General features: G+C 44.9%; 1 protein-coding gene across 6 annotated transcripts in view; it reads right to left on the reverse strand.

Moving 5' to 3' along the window:
• Positions 1-5,883, reverse strand: part of LOC117404628 (calmodulin-binding transcription activator 2-like) — a 38,928-nt gene extending 33,045 nt beyond the window's left edge. For all 6 annotated transcript variants that reach the window (XR_009319889.1, XR_009319888.1, XM_059014575.1 and 3 more), the window contains exons 1-7: positions 5,833-5,883; positions 5,227-5,330; positions 4,671-4,738; positions 3,419-3,554; positions 2,740-2,811; positions 1,635-1,788; positions 25-144 (exon numbers count right to left, since the gene is read on the reverse strand). Coding sequence is in view for 4 of the 6 variants with exons in the window: in XM_059014575.1 (XP_058870558.1) it covers positions 25-144; positions 1,635-1,788; positions 2,740-2,811; positions 3,419-3,554; positions 4,671-4,738; positions 5,227-5,330; positions 5,833-5,866 (688 nt within the window). In the remaining 2 variants the exon portion in view is untranslated. The remainder of the gene's footprint in view (positions 1-24; positions 145-1,634; positions 1,789-2,739; positions 2,812-3,418; positions 3,555-4,670; positions 4,739-5,226; positions 5,331-5,832) is intronic.
• Between the last annotated feature and the right edge of the window lie 15,680 nt (positions 5,884-21,563).

The raw sequence follows: 21,563 nt of genomic DNA on the forward strand, positions 1-21,563 counted from the left end.
CTCTCCCCTCTCCCCTCAACTCACCCAGGTCTCCGCTGCAGAGGCAGGTGTGGGTCCGGGGCTGTGGCTTTGCTTGGTGACTCTCCAGAATCTGCTGCACCAGCTGTTCGATGCCATTGCCGCAGGTCCACTTCACACCGTGAACTGAAGAGAAGGGAAGACGGGAACACAACAGAACAGCCTCAGACCCTGCGCACACAGCTCTGTCTCCACACTGGGTTTGCCAACCACATTAAAACGGGGTTTGTAACAAGAAATCAACAAGACTAACAAGAATTAAATAAATTCATTCATTGACGAAGCCGACTGAATTTGAATTTTCCTCTCATCCGCTGACATTTTCACTGCCGTACTGAGGCTGTAAACTATATTTTCATCGTCGGTTTACAGCCTCTGTGTGCACAATTACACTTTGCTGTGCTTTTACTATGAGAAACTTTTATAAGGGTTAGTTTACCCTGTTTTTTTAATATGCTTTACCTCTCTGTGCTTTACAATGCTTCCCTATGCTTTACCAGACCTCTCTGTGCTTTACAATGCTTCCCTATGCTTTACCAGACCTCTCTGTGCTTTACAATGCTTCCCTATGCTTTACCAGACCTCTCTGTGCTTTACAATGCTTCCCTATGCTTTACCACACCTCTCTGTGCTTTACAATGCTTCCCTATGCTTTACCACACCTCTCTGTGCTTTACAATGCTTCCCTATGCTTTACCACACCTCTCTGTGCTTTACAATGCTTCCCTATGCTTTACCAGACCTCTCTGTGCTTTACAATGCTTCCCTATGCTTTACCAGACCTCTCTGTGCTTTACAATGCTTCCCTATGCTTTACCAGACCTCTCTGTGCTTTACAATGCGTCCCTATACTTTACCAGACCTCTCTGTGCTTTACAATGCTTCCCTATGCTTTACCACACCTCTCTGTGCTTTACAATGCTTCCCTATGCTTTACCAGACCTCTCTGTGCTTTACAATGCTTCCCTATGCTTTACCAGACCTCTCTGTGCTTTACAATGCTTCCCTATGCTTTACCAGACCTCTCTGTGCTTTACAATGCTTCCCTATGCTTTACCAGACCTCTCTGTGCTTTACAATGCTTCCCTATGCTTTACCAGACCTCTCTGTGCTTTACAATGCTTCCCTATGCTTTACCAGACCTCTCTGTGCTTTACAATGCTTCCCTATGCTTTACCAGACCTCTCTGTGCTTTACAATGCTTCCCTATGCTTTACCAGACCTCTCTGTGCTTTACAATGCTTCCCTATGCTTTACCACACCTCTCTGTGCTTTACAATGCTTCCCTATGCTTTACCACACCTCTCTGTGCTTTACAATGCTTCCCTATGCTTTACCAGACCTCTCTGTGCTTTACAATGCTTCCCTATGCTTTACCAGACCTCTCTGTGCTTTACAATGCTTCCCTATGCTTTACCACACCTCTCTGTGCTTTACAATGCTTCCTTATGCTTTACCACACCTCTCTGTGCTTTATAATGCTTCCCTATGCTTTACCAGACCTGCCTGCCTGCCTGCCTCTCTGTCTGTCTGTCTGGCTGTCTGTCTGTCTGTCTGCCTCTCTGCCTCTCTGTCTGTCTGTCTGTCTGTCTGTCTGCCTGGCTGTCTGCACTCACACATGGGTCTGAGCTGGCAGATGAGCTCCTCTTTGGACCATTTGAGCCACTCCCTGCGGTCGCTGCTGCTGGAGCAGAGGATGGGTCCGCAGACCTTGCAGCCGTCCTCGCTGGCTGGCACGTTCAGGTAGTGCACCAGCACGATGTCGGGGTTCTGCGGGGAAGAAACAGGCGGGACTTAGAGAGGGGCGCCTCACTTTGGGATAGCACAGGGGCGCCTCACATTAGGGATAGCACAGGGGCGCCTCACATTAGGGATAGCATAGGGGAGCCTCACATTGGGATAGCACAGGGGCGCCTCACATTAGGGATAGCACAGGGGCGCCTCACATTAGGGATAGCATAGGGGAGCCTCACATTGGGATAGCACAGGGGCACCTCACATTAGGGATAGCACAGGGGCGCCTCACATTGGGATAGCACAGGGGCGCCTCACATTGGGATAGCACAGGGGCGCCTCACATTGGGATAGCACAGGGGAGCCTCACATTGGGATAGCACAGGGGCGCCTCACATTAGGGATAGCACAGGGGCGCCTCACATTGGGATAGCACAGGGGCACCTCACATTAGGGATAGCACAGGGGCGCCTCACATTGGGATAGCACAGGGGAGCCTCACATTGGGATAGCACAGGGGCGCCTCACATTAGGGATAGCACAGGGGCACCTCACATTAGGGATAGCACAGGGGCGCCTCACATTGGGATAGCACAGGGGCGCCTCACATTAGGGATAGCACAGGGGCGCCTCACATTGGGATAGCACAGGGGCGCCTCACATTAGGGATAGCACAGGGGCACCTCACATTGGGATAGCACAGGGGCACCTCACATTAGGGATAGCACAGTGTTTCTTTAGCAAAGAAAACTAAACACACAGCAAAGCAAACAACTGAATGCAACCGCTGCTGCTGCAGAGTCACTTCCAATAGGAGCTTGTTTGTTTTACGTCTCACCCGAAGGACGCAGCACAAGGAGGTTCAGTGACTTGCTCAGGGTCACACACACACAGGGGGTCAGTGGCTGAGCCGGGATTTGAACCTCCTGGTATCAAGACCCCTTTCTTTAACCACCAACATGAAACAGACGGGGGGAGCTCGCTCACCTGCAGCAGCCAGTAGCACCTCCTGTGGAATGTTGGGACGATGGAAGAATGGACGTAGCAGCCATAGAGACACTGTGGACACAAGCAGGACACAGGCAGGGAGTGAGTCAGCAGGGAGCCAGTCTAGCAGGCTCCACGTGACTGTGGTCTTTATTATTATTATTATTATTATTATTATTATTATTATTATTATTATTATTATTACAAAGAAATGATCTCGTAAAAATAAGCCTATACCGGAAACCATAATAGCAGTACAGTAGTATTTCACGTTAGATTTCGAAATGTCACATTTTGTGTTAAGTATACGGGGAAAACTACAAAGCGGTGTGCGATTCAATATGTTAACATCACATTATTCAGCAGGTTTCATTCGACTTTATGAAGCAGAATGTGTTAATTCTATAGGGGGACGCAAAACCTTGGGCCAGAGCTGTAGATCAGATAACACATTAATTACATTCCATCATAAAAAAAAACAAACTGTAAAATGAAAAAGGAAAGAAAAAAGCAACAGGTGCTGTCTCCTGATAAACTCGACTCCGCTCTCTAGCCCCACTTTTGCTCAGTCACCTCTTTATTAAGTGATGTTAAAAAATATCTGGAATGGAAAAGGTTTCTGTGCGGAAATGCCAGCAGTGCAGTGACCCCGGGGAGCCATGCAGGGGGCGCCACTCACCTCCATGCCCTGCACTTTCAGCTTCATGTGATCCTCTCTGGTCGTCTTCCCGTCTTTCCTCTTCTTCCAGCAGTAGCCGTCGTTGCGGTACTTCACCTTCTTTCTGTTGTACACGATGATTGAACCATTCTGGGGTCTATCAGGAGGGAGACACACACGGTGAACTACAGGGAGTTCATTTAAAACTCACACTAGCAGTGCTGCTGCTGCTGCTGCACCCAGTCCTGGGGTTCAGAGCTCCCCTCAATGAAGTCTGTTATTATTATTATTAATATTGAAATGATCAGGAGCCATTAGTTTGAGCAGGGTTACAAACTGACACTAGCCCTGCTGCTGCTGCTGCTGTGCTGCACCCAGTCCTGGGGTTCAGAGCTCCCCTCAGTGAAGTCTGTTATTATTATTAATATTGAAATGATCAGGAGCCAGGAGTTTGAGCAGGGTTACAGACTCACACTAGCCCTGCTGCTGCTGCTGCACCCAGTCCTGGGGTTCAGAACTCCCCTCAATGAAGTCTGTTATTATTATTAATATTGAAATGATCAGGAGCCAGGAGTTTGAGCAGGGTTACAAACTCACACTAGCCCTGCTGCTGCTGCTGCTGCTGCTGCACCCAGTCCTGGGGTTCAGAGCTCCCCTCAATGAAGTCTGTTATTATTATTAATATTGAAATGATCAGGAGCCAGGAGTTTGAGCAGGGTTACAAACTCACACTAGCCCTGCTGCTGCTACTGCACCCAGTCCTGGGGTTCAGAGCTCCCCTCAATGAAGTCTGTTATTATTATTAATATTGAAATGATCAGGAGCCAGGAGTTTGAGCAGGGTTACAAACTCACACTAGCCCTGCTGCTGCTGCTGCACCCAGTCCTGGGGTTCAGAGCTCCACTCAATGAAGTCTGTTATTATTAATATTGAAATGATCAGGAGCCAGGAGTTTGAGCAGGGTTACAAACTCACACTAGCCCTGCTGCTGCTGCTGCACCCAGTCCTGGGGTTCAGAGCTCCACTCAATGAAGTCTGTTATTATTAATATTGAAATCATCAGGAGCCAGGAGTTTGAGCAGGGTTACAGACTCACACTAGCCCTGCAGCTCATAGCAAAACCAGGAATGGATCAAACTGCTATGCAACGGGAGCCTTATTTCCATCCCTGAATCATTTTGTGAGGTCAATATTCAGACCACTGAAAACCAGCCAGCAATGCTCTAGCGCTAATGTGGGAATAATTTTATTTTAGTGTTAAAAAAAATGTTACCTTGTTTTGAGGGAGCAGGACAGCCACTCTTCATGCTTATCAAACGTGATTAAGTACGAAGCGATCTCCTGGAAAAATAACAAGAGACGATTCAGTCACCTACTGGAGGTTACAGAGAAACACACACATAGACACACAGAAACACACATAGACACACACACACGAACACACACACACACACACATGCACACACAGAAACAGAAACACACACACATAGACACACAGAAACACACATACACACACACAGACACACACACGTCTGCATTCCTATATTGGAAATGACGACACTTTAAAAGATGAGCTACACTTGATCCACTTGCATCTGACAGCGCTACAGCTCTGAGCAAAAAATAAAGTCCTGCATCGCCCTGCAGTATGAACTGATTCTGCTTCGTAAAGTCGAATGAAACCTGCTGAATAATGTGCCCCTCTACCAGTCCGCGCCGTGCACAAGGGGGCTTCACATGAGTGCGCGCTGTGCGAGGGTGCGGTGTACGAGTGCGCGCTAGACCAGTGCATGCTGTAGGAGTGCTCGCTCGCTTGCTCGCTCGCTCACCTTGTTCGTGTTCCACCTCTGACGCTCCTTCGGAAGCGCCGTGCACTTCGGCACACATTCCAGGAGTTTGTTCGGCAAAAACATCTTCGTGTGTTTATTGTTTTCTAAAGGGAAGAAAAAAATGCATGAATGAATATATATGTAGGGTACAGAGTATTGAGAAACAGCAGACAGCTCTCTATCTAGCCAAGGAGAACCAGGATCAAACAGGATACTCATCAATCACTAGAAATACGTCACCGAAGAGGACAAGTAACCGATAAACTGAAAACTCACTATTTTAATAATTAGCTACGTCTTCTTTAGATAGCACGGCTTGATAGCTGGAGAGAGAGAGAGAGAGAGAGAGAGAGAGAGAGAGAGAGAGAGAGAGAGAGAGAGAAGGAGGGTCTGACAGTTAAAAAGTCACATTGTCACATGATTTGAATGGAGTGAGGCATTTAGGATTATCCAGGTCAAAGCAGATTTAGAGAAAAATAAAATAATGAAAACTCAACATGGGAGCAGCATGACCAAGTGCACCCAGAAAGACAGGACGGGGAAGATACACAAAAAGCAACCGAGATGCCATTGGAAACCACTGTGTTTGGAGTTTGAATCCCTTACCGGTGAGCTCAGTGGAGGTCTCTTTGTTGTTCATGTTGAACCCCTGGAGAGACCCCCCCCACCCCCGACCCCTGACCCCCGTCCGCCCCCACCACGTCCCAATCACAGGCTCAGCTTCTGATCTTTCAGATCTCCCTCTGCGCTGCGACCCAGCCCAGCGCCGACACTGGAGAGAGAGAGGGAGAGAGAGAGAGACAGCATGTAATTAATACTATGAACAGCAGGGTATCTACCAGCACAGCACTGACACTGGAGAGAGAGAGAGAGAGAGAGAGAGAGAGAGAGAGAGAGAGAGAGAGACCCCGACTCAGCCACTGACTCCGTGTGTGACCCTGAGCAAGTCACTTAACCTCCTTGTGCTCCGTCCTTCGGATGAGACGTGAAACAAACGAGGTCCTATTGGAAGTGACTCTGCAGCAGCAGTTGTGATGCATAGTTCACCCCCTAGTCTCTGTATGTCACTTCAGATAATAATAATAATAATAATAATAATAATAATAATAACACTATCAACAGCAGGGTGGCTCAGCAGTTCAGTGTTTTTTTTGTAGCAGCAAATCAATTTTAAATTAATTGTATATCATTCTAGCACGATTCTCTAATTCAGACAAACAGAGATACGAGACATGTGTCGTGTGTGTGTGTGTTTAAAAATGTTCCAACGAGCACAACAATAGTTTGTGATGGTTAGTTTCGCTCTTCGTGAACACATTTTCGCTTCAGAGTACATTGTCTGACTTTATATTTTTTTATTTAGAATGTCCAGTTATGTCCTGTCCCCCCCCCCCGAGGGTTCAGCAGCCTCCAATCCCACGCCCGAGCCAGCTTCCTCCTCCACACCCAGGAGCTCGAGAGCGGACGTCTGTTTTGCTGGCTTTTAATTAAATTACTGTAAAATGTACTGCCTGCAAACCTTTCACTTTTCAGTACTGCTAGCAATAGAGAGAATAAACTCTTCGCTGTGCTATTAATAGGGGCTCTGGTATCAGTGTTAAACCCGATTAAGTCACTCACTCTAATTGTGTTCCTACAGCAACAAAACCTGATTAAAAACCTTTTTAAGTGCAAAATTTAACGTAAAGTAATTTTAAATTTGAAAAAATAAATAAACATTTTATTTTTCAATCAACTTATATTATTATTATAATTATTTTTTATTTATTTAAATTTATTTTATTTTAACACACGTTCAAAGCTGAGGTCTGTCGTCTTTCTCAAGAGTTTGTGCCTCACAACATAAAAACTTACCGGAATAACATCGTAAACGATCAGTTCCCCTGCTAGTGAACGATAAACTAAATGACAAATATCAATCAATAAACAGATATTATTATTATTATTATTTACTTCTTAGCAGACGATACACAGACAAGCTGTGGTACCAGCAAGTGGACAAAATAAAACACAGCTCCTTAGCCTCGGTGAACGACAGCGCACCACACTCAAACGCACAATCCCTCCATCCTCACCGCACAATCCCTCCATCCTCTTCCTACCTACTTCCCTCCATCCCCAGCCGTCTCTTATCCTTCCTTTCTTTCTTTCTTTCTTTCTTTGCAGGGCTGTTCCACGGTAGATGCTGCCCTGGACGATGTAGAGGCTCTAGTCTCTCTCTCTCTCTCTCTCGTTAGCCGTATTGGTAATAATAACCCATTCACACAGGCCTGTTACCTGTCACCGATCCCACTCAGCTAGTGTTTCCCCGAGCCCTCTGCATCAGGATCCTCTCTGCATTAATATTGCATGTGGCTCTCTGTGTGGGTGAGCGCCCAGCTCCCTCCTGGATACCAGACACTCTACAGTGTACATAGCATCTCTCCGTAGGGTTACAGTATCTTCTAGTTTCAATAACACTGATGAAGGCACTAGAGCCCAAATGCTGGTCTGCTTGACTCAGTTTAGTTTCAATAACACTGATGAAGGCACTAGAGCCCAAATGCTGGTCTGCTTGACTCAGTTTAGTTTCAATAACACTGATGAAGGCACTGGAGCCCAAACGCTGGTCTGCTTGACTCAGTTTAGTTTCAATAACACTGATGAAGGCACTAGAGCCCAAACGCTGGTCTGCTTGACTCAGTTTAGTTTCAATAACACTGATGAATGCACTCGAGCCCAAACGCTGGTCTGTTTGACTCAGTTTAGTTTCAATAACACTGATGAAGGCACTAGAGCCCAAATGCTGGTCTGCTTGACTCAGTTTAGTTTCAATAACACTGATGAAGGCACTGGATCCCAAACGCTGGTCTGCTTGACTCAGTTTAGTTTCAATAACACTGATGAAGGCACTGGAGCCCAAACGCTGGTCTGCTTGACTCAGTCTCTTCTAGTTTCAATGACACTGATGAAGGCACCACCCGAAATCTATTTGACTTTAACTGACTCACACTACTGAAGAGGAGCCAACGCTCACACACACACACACACTGCACGCACGCACGCACGCACGCACACACACACCACACGTCTGGTGTTTCGTATTTCCAAGACGTCAGATGCACACGAGCGCCATTCAAATCTGCAACAGGCTTCATGAATGAATAATTGCCTGGAGTCACCTTGAAACCCTGCCTGCCTTTTTTTTTTTTTTTGGTGAACCGATACAGATGTATTCAGTTTATAAACTGGGTACATGAGACTGTTTAATTTCCTAAATGGTTCAGCTCTAGGGTTACACACGCTTAGACACTGACGGACGTTCCCCAGACCCAGATCAGAACTAGCCTTGAACTTCACTTCCTAAAGTAAATCAGCCAATCACGGTGAAGAGTTTGCCAATATTCCATCACCTCTAGCCCTGCGTTTATAAAACACCGCACCGGACTCCAGCGTTCAAAAGTCAAAATGTCTTCTTTAAAACCCGTAGTAAAATCAGGAATGGATCAGACCGCTGTACAATGGGAGCCTCATTTCCATCCCCTGAAACTCTTACCACCCCTATTAAAAGGCCATTTCGGATACTGGTGGTCTGTAACAGCGCCCTCTAGGAGCACACGGGTGGTACTGCACCACAAGTTTTCCTTCCAGAGCAGTAACTGTTTTTTTTATTTATTTATTTATTTATTTGGCGGACGCCTTTATCCGACTTGCAGGTGTTACAGGGCAGCACAGGGTTACAATGCAGGATTCATATTTAAATCCAGTATGGTTTACAGTAAGTGCAAATCATACATGAATACAATATGAAACAGGATGCAACAGTTTGGGCTAATCTGAATCGGTCAAATTGAAGAGCAGGCATCTTACATAAACACACATCCTCTACAGACTGAGGGATCGGAACATTGGTTCCCATGGAGACAGCATGAGAACTCTAGAGAGTCTTTAGTTCTCTCTCTCTCTCGCTAATGCACTGCGACTCTAAAATGGCTGGGGTTGTTGTTGGGTTTTTAGTCTGCCCAATTATTTTACCCCCTGGTTTTCTCCCCAATTTCGGATGTCCAATTACTCCAACCCCCCCCCCCCCCCCCAGCTTTAATAAAGATGAGTCTCTTTCTTAGTAACATCTCGCGATCTCCTTTGCACGCTCCGCTTGGCCGATTTAAAAGCCCATTTAGTTGTTTCACAGAAATAAATGAAATCAATTTTGCTATGAGCGTGTTTCTCAGCGTGGGACTGAGAGACACGAATGGCTGAACGGGGATCAACTGAATTCTTAAAAGGAGAGTCGAAGAGTCGAGGCGAACCACAGAAAATCAGAAGCCCCAATTATTACAGACAGTGTGGAAAAGTGACAGTGAGTATTCAAAGACTGTGAAGCAAGCTCTCCCAGTCCGATCACTGAGAAACTCTGCCCTAGAGACACCTCACACAGGAGCAGTGAATGCATTAGACTGCCATGTGAAGCATCACAATAACAGCGCCTTGACCTGCAACTAAATCCACAGAAAAGACTTTCTTTCATTCTTTTTTTTTTTTAAATTAGATGACTTGATCGACAGACAATCAACGACTATTAACTCTAATTACATACAGCGTTTTGGCTTCAGCACAGACGGAATTAAGTTTGAACATAAATAACACAATTATTATTATTATTATTATTATTATTATTAGCCATGCTTAGTTATCTTACCTCACTGAAGAGGAAATAAAAGCCACAGCAGTAGACTTGTGCATGACATTCTTAAAGTTTTTTAATGCATTTTGGACAAGCTGAAGAGAAAGCCAAGAAACGAGACAGCGGTGTTGTCTGCAGAGCTCTGAATGTGGCGTCTCTCTCTCTCTCCCTCACTCTCTCACCCCCTCCCTCTCACCCCCTCCCTCTCTCTCCAACGCTAGTTGCTTGGTTACTAGAACCTCTTGAATCTCGCTCGGGTCTCTCCCACGTCTTCACCAGGTAGCGAGGGAAACAGCAAACACACACGCAGCGCCGTCTCATTATTAACTGTGACACGCACAGAACGACGTACTGCAGAGTACGGGGGGGGGGGGGGGGGCTCATCCCCACTGTTTTCTACTCTACTGAAACGCTGATATGATTGAACAGCCCTCCCTGATGTCTGAACGGTGCGTCACGCGGCGTCTCTGTCGTCGACGTGGTCTCTGTGCACAGCCTCCTCCACGCGTCCTCCTGCTTGGGTCAGGCTTTGGCAACGTTGCGCGCATTATGAACCGCCCTGTATAAAAACGCAAGAGACAACGCTGACAAAAAAAAAAACCTGTCTCCGAAACTTTCTCAAAAGAAATCCGAGGACCGGGGTCTGTTTTCTGATCTTTATTATTTGACTGGGTCCCAGAATGCAACAGGAAGCGTCTATTCAAGCCTAAAAAAAAAAAAAACAACTCCAGATTTGTAAGCAGGTGCAGGTGTTGCTAGGCAACTGTAGCAATTTTCCATAGAGGGCGAAAAGCACAGACCAGTCACACACCCACACACACCCACACCCAGACAAACACACACACACACACACCCAGACAAACACACACACCCAGACAAACACACACACACACCCAGACAAACACATACATACACACACACAGACAAACAGACAAACACACACACCCACACACACACACACCCAGACAAACACATACATACACACACACACTGACACAAACACACTGACACAACCACACACACAGAGTGACAGACAGACAGACACACACACACATACTGATGGACAGACAGACACACATACAGACACACACACACACTGATAGACAGACAGACAGAAAGACACACACACACACATACATACAGACTGATAGACAGAAAGACACACACTCACAGACTGACAGACACACTCACAGACAGACAGACACACTCACAGACAGAAAGACACACACATATAGACTGACAGACACACTCACAGACAGAAAGACACACACATATAGACTGACAGACACACTCACAGACTGACAGACACACACATACAGACTGACAGACACACTCACAGACTGACAGACACACACATACAGACTGACAGACACACTCACAGACTGACAGACACACTCACAGACAGAAAGACACACACATACAGACTGACAGACACACACATACAGACTGACTGACAGACAGACAGAAAGACACACTCACACGTACTCATAGACAGATAGACACACACACATACAGACAGACAGAAAGACAAACACACACACACACACACACACACACTGAGTGACAGACAGATAGACAGACACACACGCCAAGAAATTAGATTCTGGTTCAAGCTTTGAAGAAGCAGAACGTTTCTGTTTTGTTTTGTGGTTTTTTTTTTTTTTTTTGTCTTTTCTTCATCTTTCTGGCTTTTCAAGGGATTGGCTCTTGAGTCCAACATGGCTCTCTTGTAGCCTCCCCTTCAGGGCTTTTAATGGGTTTATATATATATATATATATATATATAGACTACTCAAAGTGTATTCCAACATGAAAAACAACAACAAAAAAACATGTTCACATGTTCACCGTGGGCGTTACTCAATCACTGCAAAATGAGAAATTCCTTCTGGAGCACAGCGTGCGTTTTTTATTTTGTTTCCCATCCCAGCTGTGTTGTTTGGATCAGCCCCAGCCCCAGACACACCATTCCCTTTTAAGGATTCAACGGCGGGGCTGGTTCACAGGCCCCAGATTTCACTTGCAAATCTCTGAGGAGCTCCGATCTCTCTCTCTCCGACTCGGAGCCCAGCTGTTCTCCTGAGCACCTGCACAGGGGAGAGCCACAGCTGCCCTGTTTGCAAGCCCGATCCAATCGTAGGCCAGCTACGTTTCTGAAGAGTCGCGTCCCAAATTCTTTAACAGAGTCGCCTGGCTTGAAAAAACACAGCCAGTCCTGGGTTTCAGAACAATTAAAGTGAATGAACTGATTCTGCTTCGTAAAGCTGAATGAAACCTGCTGAATCATGTGACGTTAACATATTGAATCACACACCACTTTGTAGCTTTCCCCATATACTTCACGAAAAAAATGACAAACAATTGAAGAATGTGACATTTCGAAATCTAACATGAAATACTCCTGTATGACTGTTATGGCTGCCTTTTTTTTTTTTTTTTTGCAATATCATTTTGTAGTTTCTTTGATTACAAAAAGATCTAAAATATAATTCATACAGTTTCAGTTTTGTTTTTTTTTTTGTTTTTTTTAATTCTGTCTCAATCCTAAAATCCTAGGAGATGCAAAACTCCACAGCTGTACGTCCCTTATGTGATCAGAAGGCAGGGTGTTTGATGTTAAATAAATGGTTCCTCTTCCCTTGAAGCAGGGCTGCAATGTACCGATACACTCATCTCACCAATATGATGCGTTTCACGGTTTGCAGGTCGCGATACGATACAAGTGACGACCCTTATGGGCTCCTTGCATGACGCATAATAATATCAAACTATCATTTAAATGGCTGGGGCTATTTTGTTAACAGACAAAAAAATTAAATTAATTAGGCACAGCTTGTCAACTATAGAACCAGGGATGGAAATAAGACTCCTATTGCATAGCAGTGTCACCCATTCCAAAATTTTACTACAAGCTTGATTTGGTAACAAGCTCAGGTGCGTTTTTATCAGGCTTGCAGTAAAACCAGGAATGGATAACACTTCTATGCAACGGGAGTCTTATTTCAATCCTGTACAGAACGCAGTTATGCTATATTTACAGTGTGGAGTAATGGTTAGGGCCCTGGACTCTTGACCGGAGGGTCGTGGGTTCAATCCCAGGTGGGGGACACAGCTGCTGTACCCTTGAGCAAGGTACTTTACCTAGATTGATCCAGTAAAAACCCAGCTGTATAAATGGGTAATTGTATGTAAAAATAATGTGATATCGTGTAACAATTGTAAGTCGCCCTGGATAAGGGAGTCTGCTAAGAGATAAATAATAATAATAATAATAATAATAATAATAATAATAATAATAATAATATATTTAAGCTCCCTTTGGGGTGCTAAAATGAACAATGCTGTACTTGTAGTCTTGGATTACTTTACAAACTTCTATTACAGAGCTTGAGATCCTGTACAGAAAGCATCACGATTCTTCATTACACGCACTAGCACTAATTAGATTCAAGCTTCAGTACGGTTTCTTACAAGGCTTGAAATAAAAACACACTCAGAGCTGGGATTCAGAACAATTAAAGAATATTATTTCAATATACTTATTATTATTATTTATTTCTTAGCAGACGTCCTTATCCAGGGCGACTTACAATTGTTACAAGATATCACATTATTTTTACATACAATTCCCCATTTATACAGTTGGGTTTTTACTGGAGCAATCTAGGTAAAGTACCTTGCTCAAGGGTACAGCAGCAGTGTCCCCCCACCTGGGATTGAACCCACGACCCTCTGGTCAAGTACAGAGCCCTAACCACTACTCCACACTGCTGCCCCCTACAGCTGCATGAACTACTCCTGTTAGTAAACCTGCAGCCTCCGAAGCAGGGATGGGAAGAAGACTCCTATTGCACAGCGGTTTCACCCATTCCAGGTTTTACTACCAGCTTGATCAGCCCCCCAGTGTGTGCAGGTAACAAGCTCAGGTGTGTGTGATTATTAAACTCCTAGTGAAACCAGGACCGGATCAAACTGCTGTGCAGCGGGAGCGGAGAACAGCGATCATCACAAACCCTGAGGAGCTGTTTCTAAACTCGGAACGGCAGACCAGCCCGATGGACACCAGCGACCCTCACCGCCTGTGGACAGCCTGATCTGGAGAATCGCTTGCTGATTCAAACAGGGCACCAAGAAATCAATTTTATTTTATTTTATTGAGTCTATGTGGGTCGATGAGAAGCAGACAGGCTGGGATCACACATTCCTGCCACAGTGACCACAGGATTTAACAGAGTTTCACTGAGGATAGGACTAGTGGTGCTAAATATACACTCTGGGGAAAAGGGGGGGGTCACACAAGTACAAGTGTCTTATACTAGCAAATTCAGCTTTCAAAGCTAGCTCGGTCATTTTTTTTCGGGGTAGAACGATTCATCTCGCATCACCAAGCGGTCCTTGAACGAAAAGCGAGTGTGTTTTACTGCTGGTATGAATACTGCTCCCTGTCCCGTTTAAAGGCTTTTAACACAAGAGCCCATCATTAAAATAACCACTGCATCTTCCCATGTGTCGCACAAGCGGCCCATCTGGACCAGCGCACGTGTTGTGACCCACACCGTATGACGTCATCACCGCGTCGGACTGGAATGGAACGAGGGCACAGACACTTGCTGCATCACGAGTGACGTCACAAACGAGTTTAAAATTCTTTGACGTACTACCAAGTAATAAGAACCATCGCCTCTACTTCAGAAAGTATTTATATTTAGGATTCTGGGACGGGCCGGTAGGGTTATTTAATTACCGCTGCACCTGCTGAATTCTTAATGAAAGGTATATGCAGATAGGCACGTAGAACCGGAGTGTAAATTAAAACCTGTCTAATTTCTGAACCGAGATGCATCCCGCGGCTCATCAAAACTATAATAATAATAATAATAATAACGCTTCTGTCATTGTATAAGCAGCTATCTATCTATCTATCTTGGTTTGATTTCACCACGTCTCAATAATGAACGCACTCTTCGACAGTAACATTCACGTTACAGTAGTTACTAACGAAATGCCGGCGTGCTGTTTACAATAGAAAACTATAATAGAAGACACTCGTTCTTAAACCGCGTCTCACGTGTGTCAAACTGAACGCTGTTTAACACGGTGTCTGAGTCTCTGTATTATCACCAGCGTATTTGCCTGATGTATGTAAATGCTAGTTTGTCATATGAACAATGGTCATCATATTATGTTGTTGTTTTTACAACGTCTTTAGTTTAAGGAATCGGTGCGAAGATAGTGTGTGTGTTTTTATACATAAATCGTGACAACAGCGGTTTTCTTTTTTACAGTAAACTGGCAAGTGTCGCTCGCTACCACCGGAACCGTCCAATTAATTAATTTATTATCTAAAATATCGATTAAGGGACACGGTGAACAACTTGTTGTACTGAAAATCTGACACCACGACACGACTTTACTACCATCAACAAAACACGCGTTGTTGCCGACGATCGCAAAATCACTTCAAACACACATCAAAAAAAAATATATATATATATTAAAAAAAAACACAAATGGTCTTGCTTTATTATTCTTTAGAACTGTGTATGAATCAAACAGTAAACCGCAAATCGACTGAGAACTGCACAAACAAACGAAGCAATAATAATAATAATATTAACAGCAATAAAAAAAAGACTTTCAAAACCAACAGACTCTTTAAAATACTAAACAGCCACTGCTAATCTAAAAATCGCCCATAACAACAGATCTAGGACACGCAGCACGCCTGTGTTGTTATGACTGCTTGCTATGCATATACTTATATTATATTTACTGTCGTCGCGTACACAGCGCAGTGGATGGGTAGAGTCTCTGCATTTCAAATTGTCAATAAACTAACCCAACGTCTTTAAGTTGTGTGCGTTAGGCTGAGCCCGCAGGCTGAACTACACACACCTCTTTCCAAATTTAGGCACCCTCCTGCGCGTCTGGAGACGCACACAGCAAAACACCCTCAAAAATGGATTCGAGAAACCATTTTATAAATAACATAGCAACCTGAGGCAACACAAACACACACACATAATATACACAAAAAGCGTCCGCTCGCTTCATAATAACCAACACCGCCTAACAGTAACCCCGGCCCCTTTATTTATTATTTTTTATTTATTTTTTTACAGCCCCCCGCACGGTGGAAACAAAGCGAAGAGAGATACGGGGAAGCAGATAACAGAATTTGACAGTTTTCATATTGACAGAAATCGCCAACTTACCTTCCGGCTTCACGACGGTGGCCATTTTCTACAGGAGCGTGTGCTCGACGCGTGACGTCAGCGCGCACGGCCAGGCCCGTGCGTTCCGTGGGCGTGTGTGCGTGCGTGCGTGCGTGCGTAACAAACCATACAGCTGTTTCTACCGTGCGCCTATTAAAAATGAATATTTGCCGTCTCATGTTGCCCCCTTTTGCAGCTTTCACGTTGCTGTGTGGCCGGACCCTTCTGTTCTGATTTGTCTGGCTCGGTCCATTTTGAAATGTTTTTGGACAAAACCTCAAGGCACTGGCAGAGACGAGCCTGGCAGCCGAGATTGACAATGTTGATCTCATCACCTTTACTGTTTTCACAAGACCACCTTATTCCAGTGTAATTCAGTTTTAAAAATGTACATTTTATCTGTTTGACTATTTTAATGAAAAAAAAACAAAATGCAGAAATATACATATACAGAGAGAGAGAGAGAGAGAGAGAGAGAGAGAGAGAGAGAGAGAGAGAGAGACAGATAATTTAAAAACAGCGCACAGCTCTCTATCCAAGGAGAATCAGGATCCAACAAGATACTCATCAATCAGCATAAATACTTCATGAAGAATAAAAAGTAACTGATGAACTGAAAACTCACTATTTTAATAATTATTAGGTTCATAAATTAGTTATCGTCTTCACTATATACACATATTTCAGTATCCACAAGCAACTCCAATACAAATCCAATATTATGAAGCATGTCATAACTCTTAAAGCAGAGAAAGTCAATATTGGTAACATATTAATAAATGCTGAAGCCTTTTTAATATTCTGTGTCTGTTCTTATTGATGACGCAGGGCTCTGCGAGTTGCAGTTTAAATGGTTCTATCAGAGAGTGGCTGTCGGACGCATTGCATCTGTAGGTTTATTTTTTAACACAAACAGACCCAACATGTTCTCCCAAAACCGTGTGCTGTATAAAGATTGCCCAGCCCACAGCTGTGCTGAACAGGAAAAAACGCAACTTAAAACGGATTAAAAGTCATACAAACACAATTATGTGCTAAAACGCAATTAAAACCAGTGGTATATGTCAAGTGTCGGACAATAAATAAATAAATATTGGGGTCCACCATGGGTAGCGGGGTCCCCACTGATTCGCTTCAGCCAACGAGCTGAGATCTACTCTTCACTGGGGAAACAGAAGCCCCAGAATTCTTTGTGGGGTGGCTGAGTGAGAAAGCCCTCTGGCGCCATCTGTCTGTCTGCAGTCGCCATGACATAGGAAGACACCGGGTCCGCACCAGGAGCTGCACAGAATTCCTCCTGGGACGCTGGGAACTGGAAAGGAAGCCAGGGATGAAACTACAGGGAATACAGTACAGCACACTAGACTTCTTAAATTGCTTTTGGGAGTAGGGGAGGCACTTTTATTATTGATCGATTGATTGATAAATTGTGTTTGTTTGCTTCTTAACGCCCCCCAAAAAATTGTGACTTTATGATTATTATTATTTTGTCATTCAGCAGATGCTTTTATCCAAAGTGACTTCCAGAGACTAGGGGGGTGAACTCTGCATCATCAACAACTGCTGCTGCTGCTGCAGAGTCACTTCCAATAGGAGCTCGTTTGTTTTACGTCTCATCCGAAGGACAGAGCAGTTAGTAGTTTTGTCGTTGAATACATTACATTTTTCTTTCAGTATTTCTCAAGCCAGCCCTGTGGAGCTACCCCAGCCCAGTACCTGCTGGTTGGTGTCGAGCTGCGTACTGGGATAGAAAGGCACGTCTCTGGGATACAGCGGGAACGGCTGCATTGGGAGGACTGGGAACGCTGGGAGGAAAGGGTCGGCAGTGGGGATGCCCTCCCGCTCTTCCTCTCGCTGCGCTGGGCGGTGTCTCGGGGGGGCTGTGCTGCCACTGTGCCCCTGTACCCTCTCCAGCTCCCCCCGCGGCCAGCTCTCCTCGGGGGGCAGGTGGCTGGACCCCCCCCACTTGTCCTTCTTTAGCCTGCAACAAAAAACCCACAGCAATACCAGACCCCCGGGTGAGTGTTTAACCCTGGCAGTGTTTTAACATTTCACTTTAATTTAGTAGTCGGCAATTGATTTTACCCTGTGTTTTTTTTCTCCCAATCTGACATGTCCAATTGTATTTTTCAGGCTCAGCTCACCGCTACCACCCCTGCGCTGACTCAGAAGGGGCGAAGACGAACAGACGCTGTCCTCCGAAGCGTGTGCCGTCAGCCGACCACTTCTTTTCACTCTGAAAGCCCGCCACGCAGCCAACCCAGAGCTACGGTGTAGCTAAATAAATCAAATACTGAATTAAAGGGTCTGGTGCCTCCTTATCTGAATGTTCTGCTCTCAGGGTTCTGTTAGTTTGGCAGTCCCGAGGGATCGCACACGTTTCGGAGAACTATCTTTCAACTGTCAGCTTCCAAAAAATGTGTTACTCTTACTTATACACTGTAGTATGAAGATGGAATTTGACAATCTCTCCTTGTCTGGGTATAAAGATCGTATTTGCATTGCTTAGAGCCTCTTGCCATTGTTTTTCTTTCAGTCCGCATTAACACATAGATCACGTGTCTTATTTCTGTGGTTCTTTTTTGTAGGCTGCTGACTATGTTTGAACCTCGGGTGTTTTTTTTATTTGTAATTGCTTTATGATCTAACAGGACCCCCTTCTATTATTATTATTATTAGTTTATTTAGCAGACGCCTTTATCCAAGGCGACTTACAGAGACTAGGGTGTGTGAACTATGCATCAGCTGCAGAGTCACTTACAACTACGTCTCACCCGAAAGACGGAGCACAAGGAGGTTAAGTGACTTGCTCAGGGTCACACAATGAGTCAGTGGCTGAGGTGGGATTTGAACCAGGGACCTCCTGGTTACAAGCCCTTTTCTTTAACCACTGGACCACACAGCCTCCTAAACGAGGCCTCGGTCTCCGTGGGTAAAACTTCTGTGCAAATAAATACATTTAAAACATTTTCAAAATTAAAATTGATGGCATACAGGTCGATGCCTCCTTGCAGTTTCTTGATGTCCTGGATGTGGCGCAGTACCGCTACCATCCTGCAATCGCTGGGGGCGACCTTGCGCCCGGCCCCCCGCCTCCTTTTCCCGTAGAGTTCCTTGGGGGAGGGCAGTCTCTCTAGCCCCGCCCCTGCCAGCCCCATGAAGGAATCCCTGTGCACTACAAAGCTGCTTTTCTGAAACAGAGCACACACACACACATATATATATACACACATTGAACCTATCTACACAATTGTCCAGCCCTCACCTCTGTACTCACAGATTCGGTTCATTATTAGTTTAGATTTGAATATAAGTGTCTGCCCTCAATCAAGATGAGAGTGTGCTTTCTCTCACACTCTCAGCTTGATTAGAGGTAGCCACTGAAACACAGAAACACACACTAAAAGTATAGCATATGTTGTTGTTTTTTTTTTGTAATAATGCAATGGTGAATTCAGGGTCAGGCACATAAAGAAAGGTTTGGGTTTGGGGCCAGGATTCAGGTAATGAAATGAAACAATATTAGGGGCAGTGTTAACACCATAAGATAAGAACATAAGAAAGTTTACAAACGAGAGGCCATTCGGCCCATCTTGCTCGTTTGGTTGTTAGTAGCTTATTGATCCCAGAATCTCATCAAGCAGCTTCTTGAAGGATCCCAGGGTGTCAGCTTCAACAACATTACTGGGGAGTTGGTTCCAGACCCTCACAATTCTCTGTGTAAAAAAAGTGCCTCCTATTTTCTGTTCTGAATGCCCCTTTGACCCCTGGTCCTTGTTTCTGTTTTCAGGTCAAAAAAGTCCCCCTGGGTCGACATTGTCTATACCTTTTAGGATTTTGAATGCTTGAATCAGATCGCCGCGTAGTCTTCTTTGTTCAAGACTGAACAGATTCAATTCTTTTAGCCTGTCTGCATACGACATGCCTTTTAAACCCGGGATAATTCTGGTTGCTCTTCTTTGCACTCTTTCTAGAGCAGCAATATCCTTTTTGTAACGAGGTGACCAGAACTGAACACAATATTCTAGGCAGTGTAAATAGCAATATGTATACAGGGACCATTGATATGGCTATTCACACAGCAGTGGTGTCTGCTATGCGCATTTCCGCCGCGACAGTGTAAATAGACACGGCACTTGATTTTACTCACCATCAGCGCAGAAGCGTCTGTGTAATCTTCCTTGCAGTACGAGCTGGAACAGACAGAAGACAGCAATGCTTCACTTACTACAGTGCTTGTGTACTTATTGTCAATGGCTGGATTTACTGTTTAGGACAGAGAGCGTCTGTGTGTGAATACCCTTATAAGAGTTCCCTATAGTAAAAGCACAGCATAGTGTAATAAAGCACAGAGAGGTGTGGTAAAGCATAGGGAAGCATTGTAAAGCACAGAGAGGTGTGGTAAAGCATAGGGAAGCATTGTAAAGCACATAGAGGTGTGGTAAAGCATAGGGAAGCATTGTAAAGCACAGAGAGGTCTGGTAAAGCATAGGGAAGCATTGTAAAGCACAGAGAGGTGTGGTAAAGCATAGGGAAGCATTGTAAAGCACAGAGAGGTGTGGTAAAGCATAGGGAAGCATTGTAAAGCACAGAGAGGTGTGGTAAAGCATAGGGAAGCATTGTAAAGCACAGAAATGTGTGGTAAAGCATAGGGAAGCATTGTAAAGCACAGTAAAGCATAGGGAAGCATTGTAAAACACAGAGAGGTCTGGTAAAGCATAGGGAAGCATTGTAAAGCACAGAGAGGTGTGGTAAAGCATAGGCAAGCATTGTAAAGCACAGAGAGGTATGGTAAAGCATAGGGAAGCATTGTAAAGCACAGAGAGGTCTGGTAAAGCATAGGGAAGCATTGTAAAGCACAGAGAGGTATGGTAAAGCATAGGGAAGCATGGTTGACTTTTAAAAGGGTAATCAGGGTTCGAAACTTGCACTAGCCTTGCATCCAGTCCTGGGTTTCAGAACTACCCTTGCTTAGATTTAAGGAAGATGTATTACCTATTATAAGTATTAAGCTAGGGGAACACTAAGCCACTTTTTCAGGAGCAGCGGCTTGAAACCTGGTTCCAGGAGTCCTAGTTTGAGGTTTGCTGTATCAAACCCCCCCAAGTCTCCCCTGGTGTGCCGCGCAGGGGCCTGAAACCTCGTCTCCTGAAACCAAGTTCCAAGCCGCTCCGTGTTCCCCTCAGCTTAACTAGAAGTTGAGCACTGTATCTTGAAGAGGGATTCTGTACCTGGGCTGTTTGTGTATGCGGTCCCAGAACTCATCATCGTACTGGACCCTGGCTTTCGAAGTGGGAGGGGGAGCAGGGGGTCGGGGGCTGTCCTGGGGTTCAAACCTTCTTACAATCTTAGACCGCCTAGAAAATAAACAACGATGAAGGAACCGGACGAGCGCTAATGGGCCACGTGAACAGACTCTGCTTGTTACATTTTCTTACATTCTTTTGTTTCGACTAAAA

The sequence above is a fragment of the Acipenser ruthenus genome, chromosome 48 (assembly GCF_902713425.1).
Source record: "Acipenser ruthenus chromosome 48, fAciRut3.2 maternal haplotype, whole genome shotgun sequence".
Taxonomy (NCBI): domain Eukaryota; kingdom Metazoa; phylum Chordata; class Actinopteri; order Acipenseriformes; family Acipenseridae; genus Acipenser; species Acipenser ruthenus.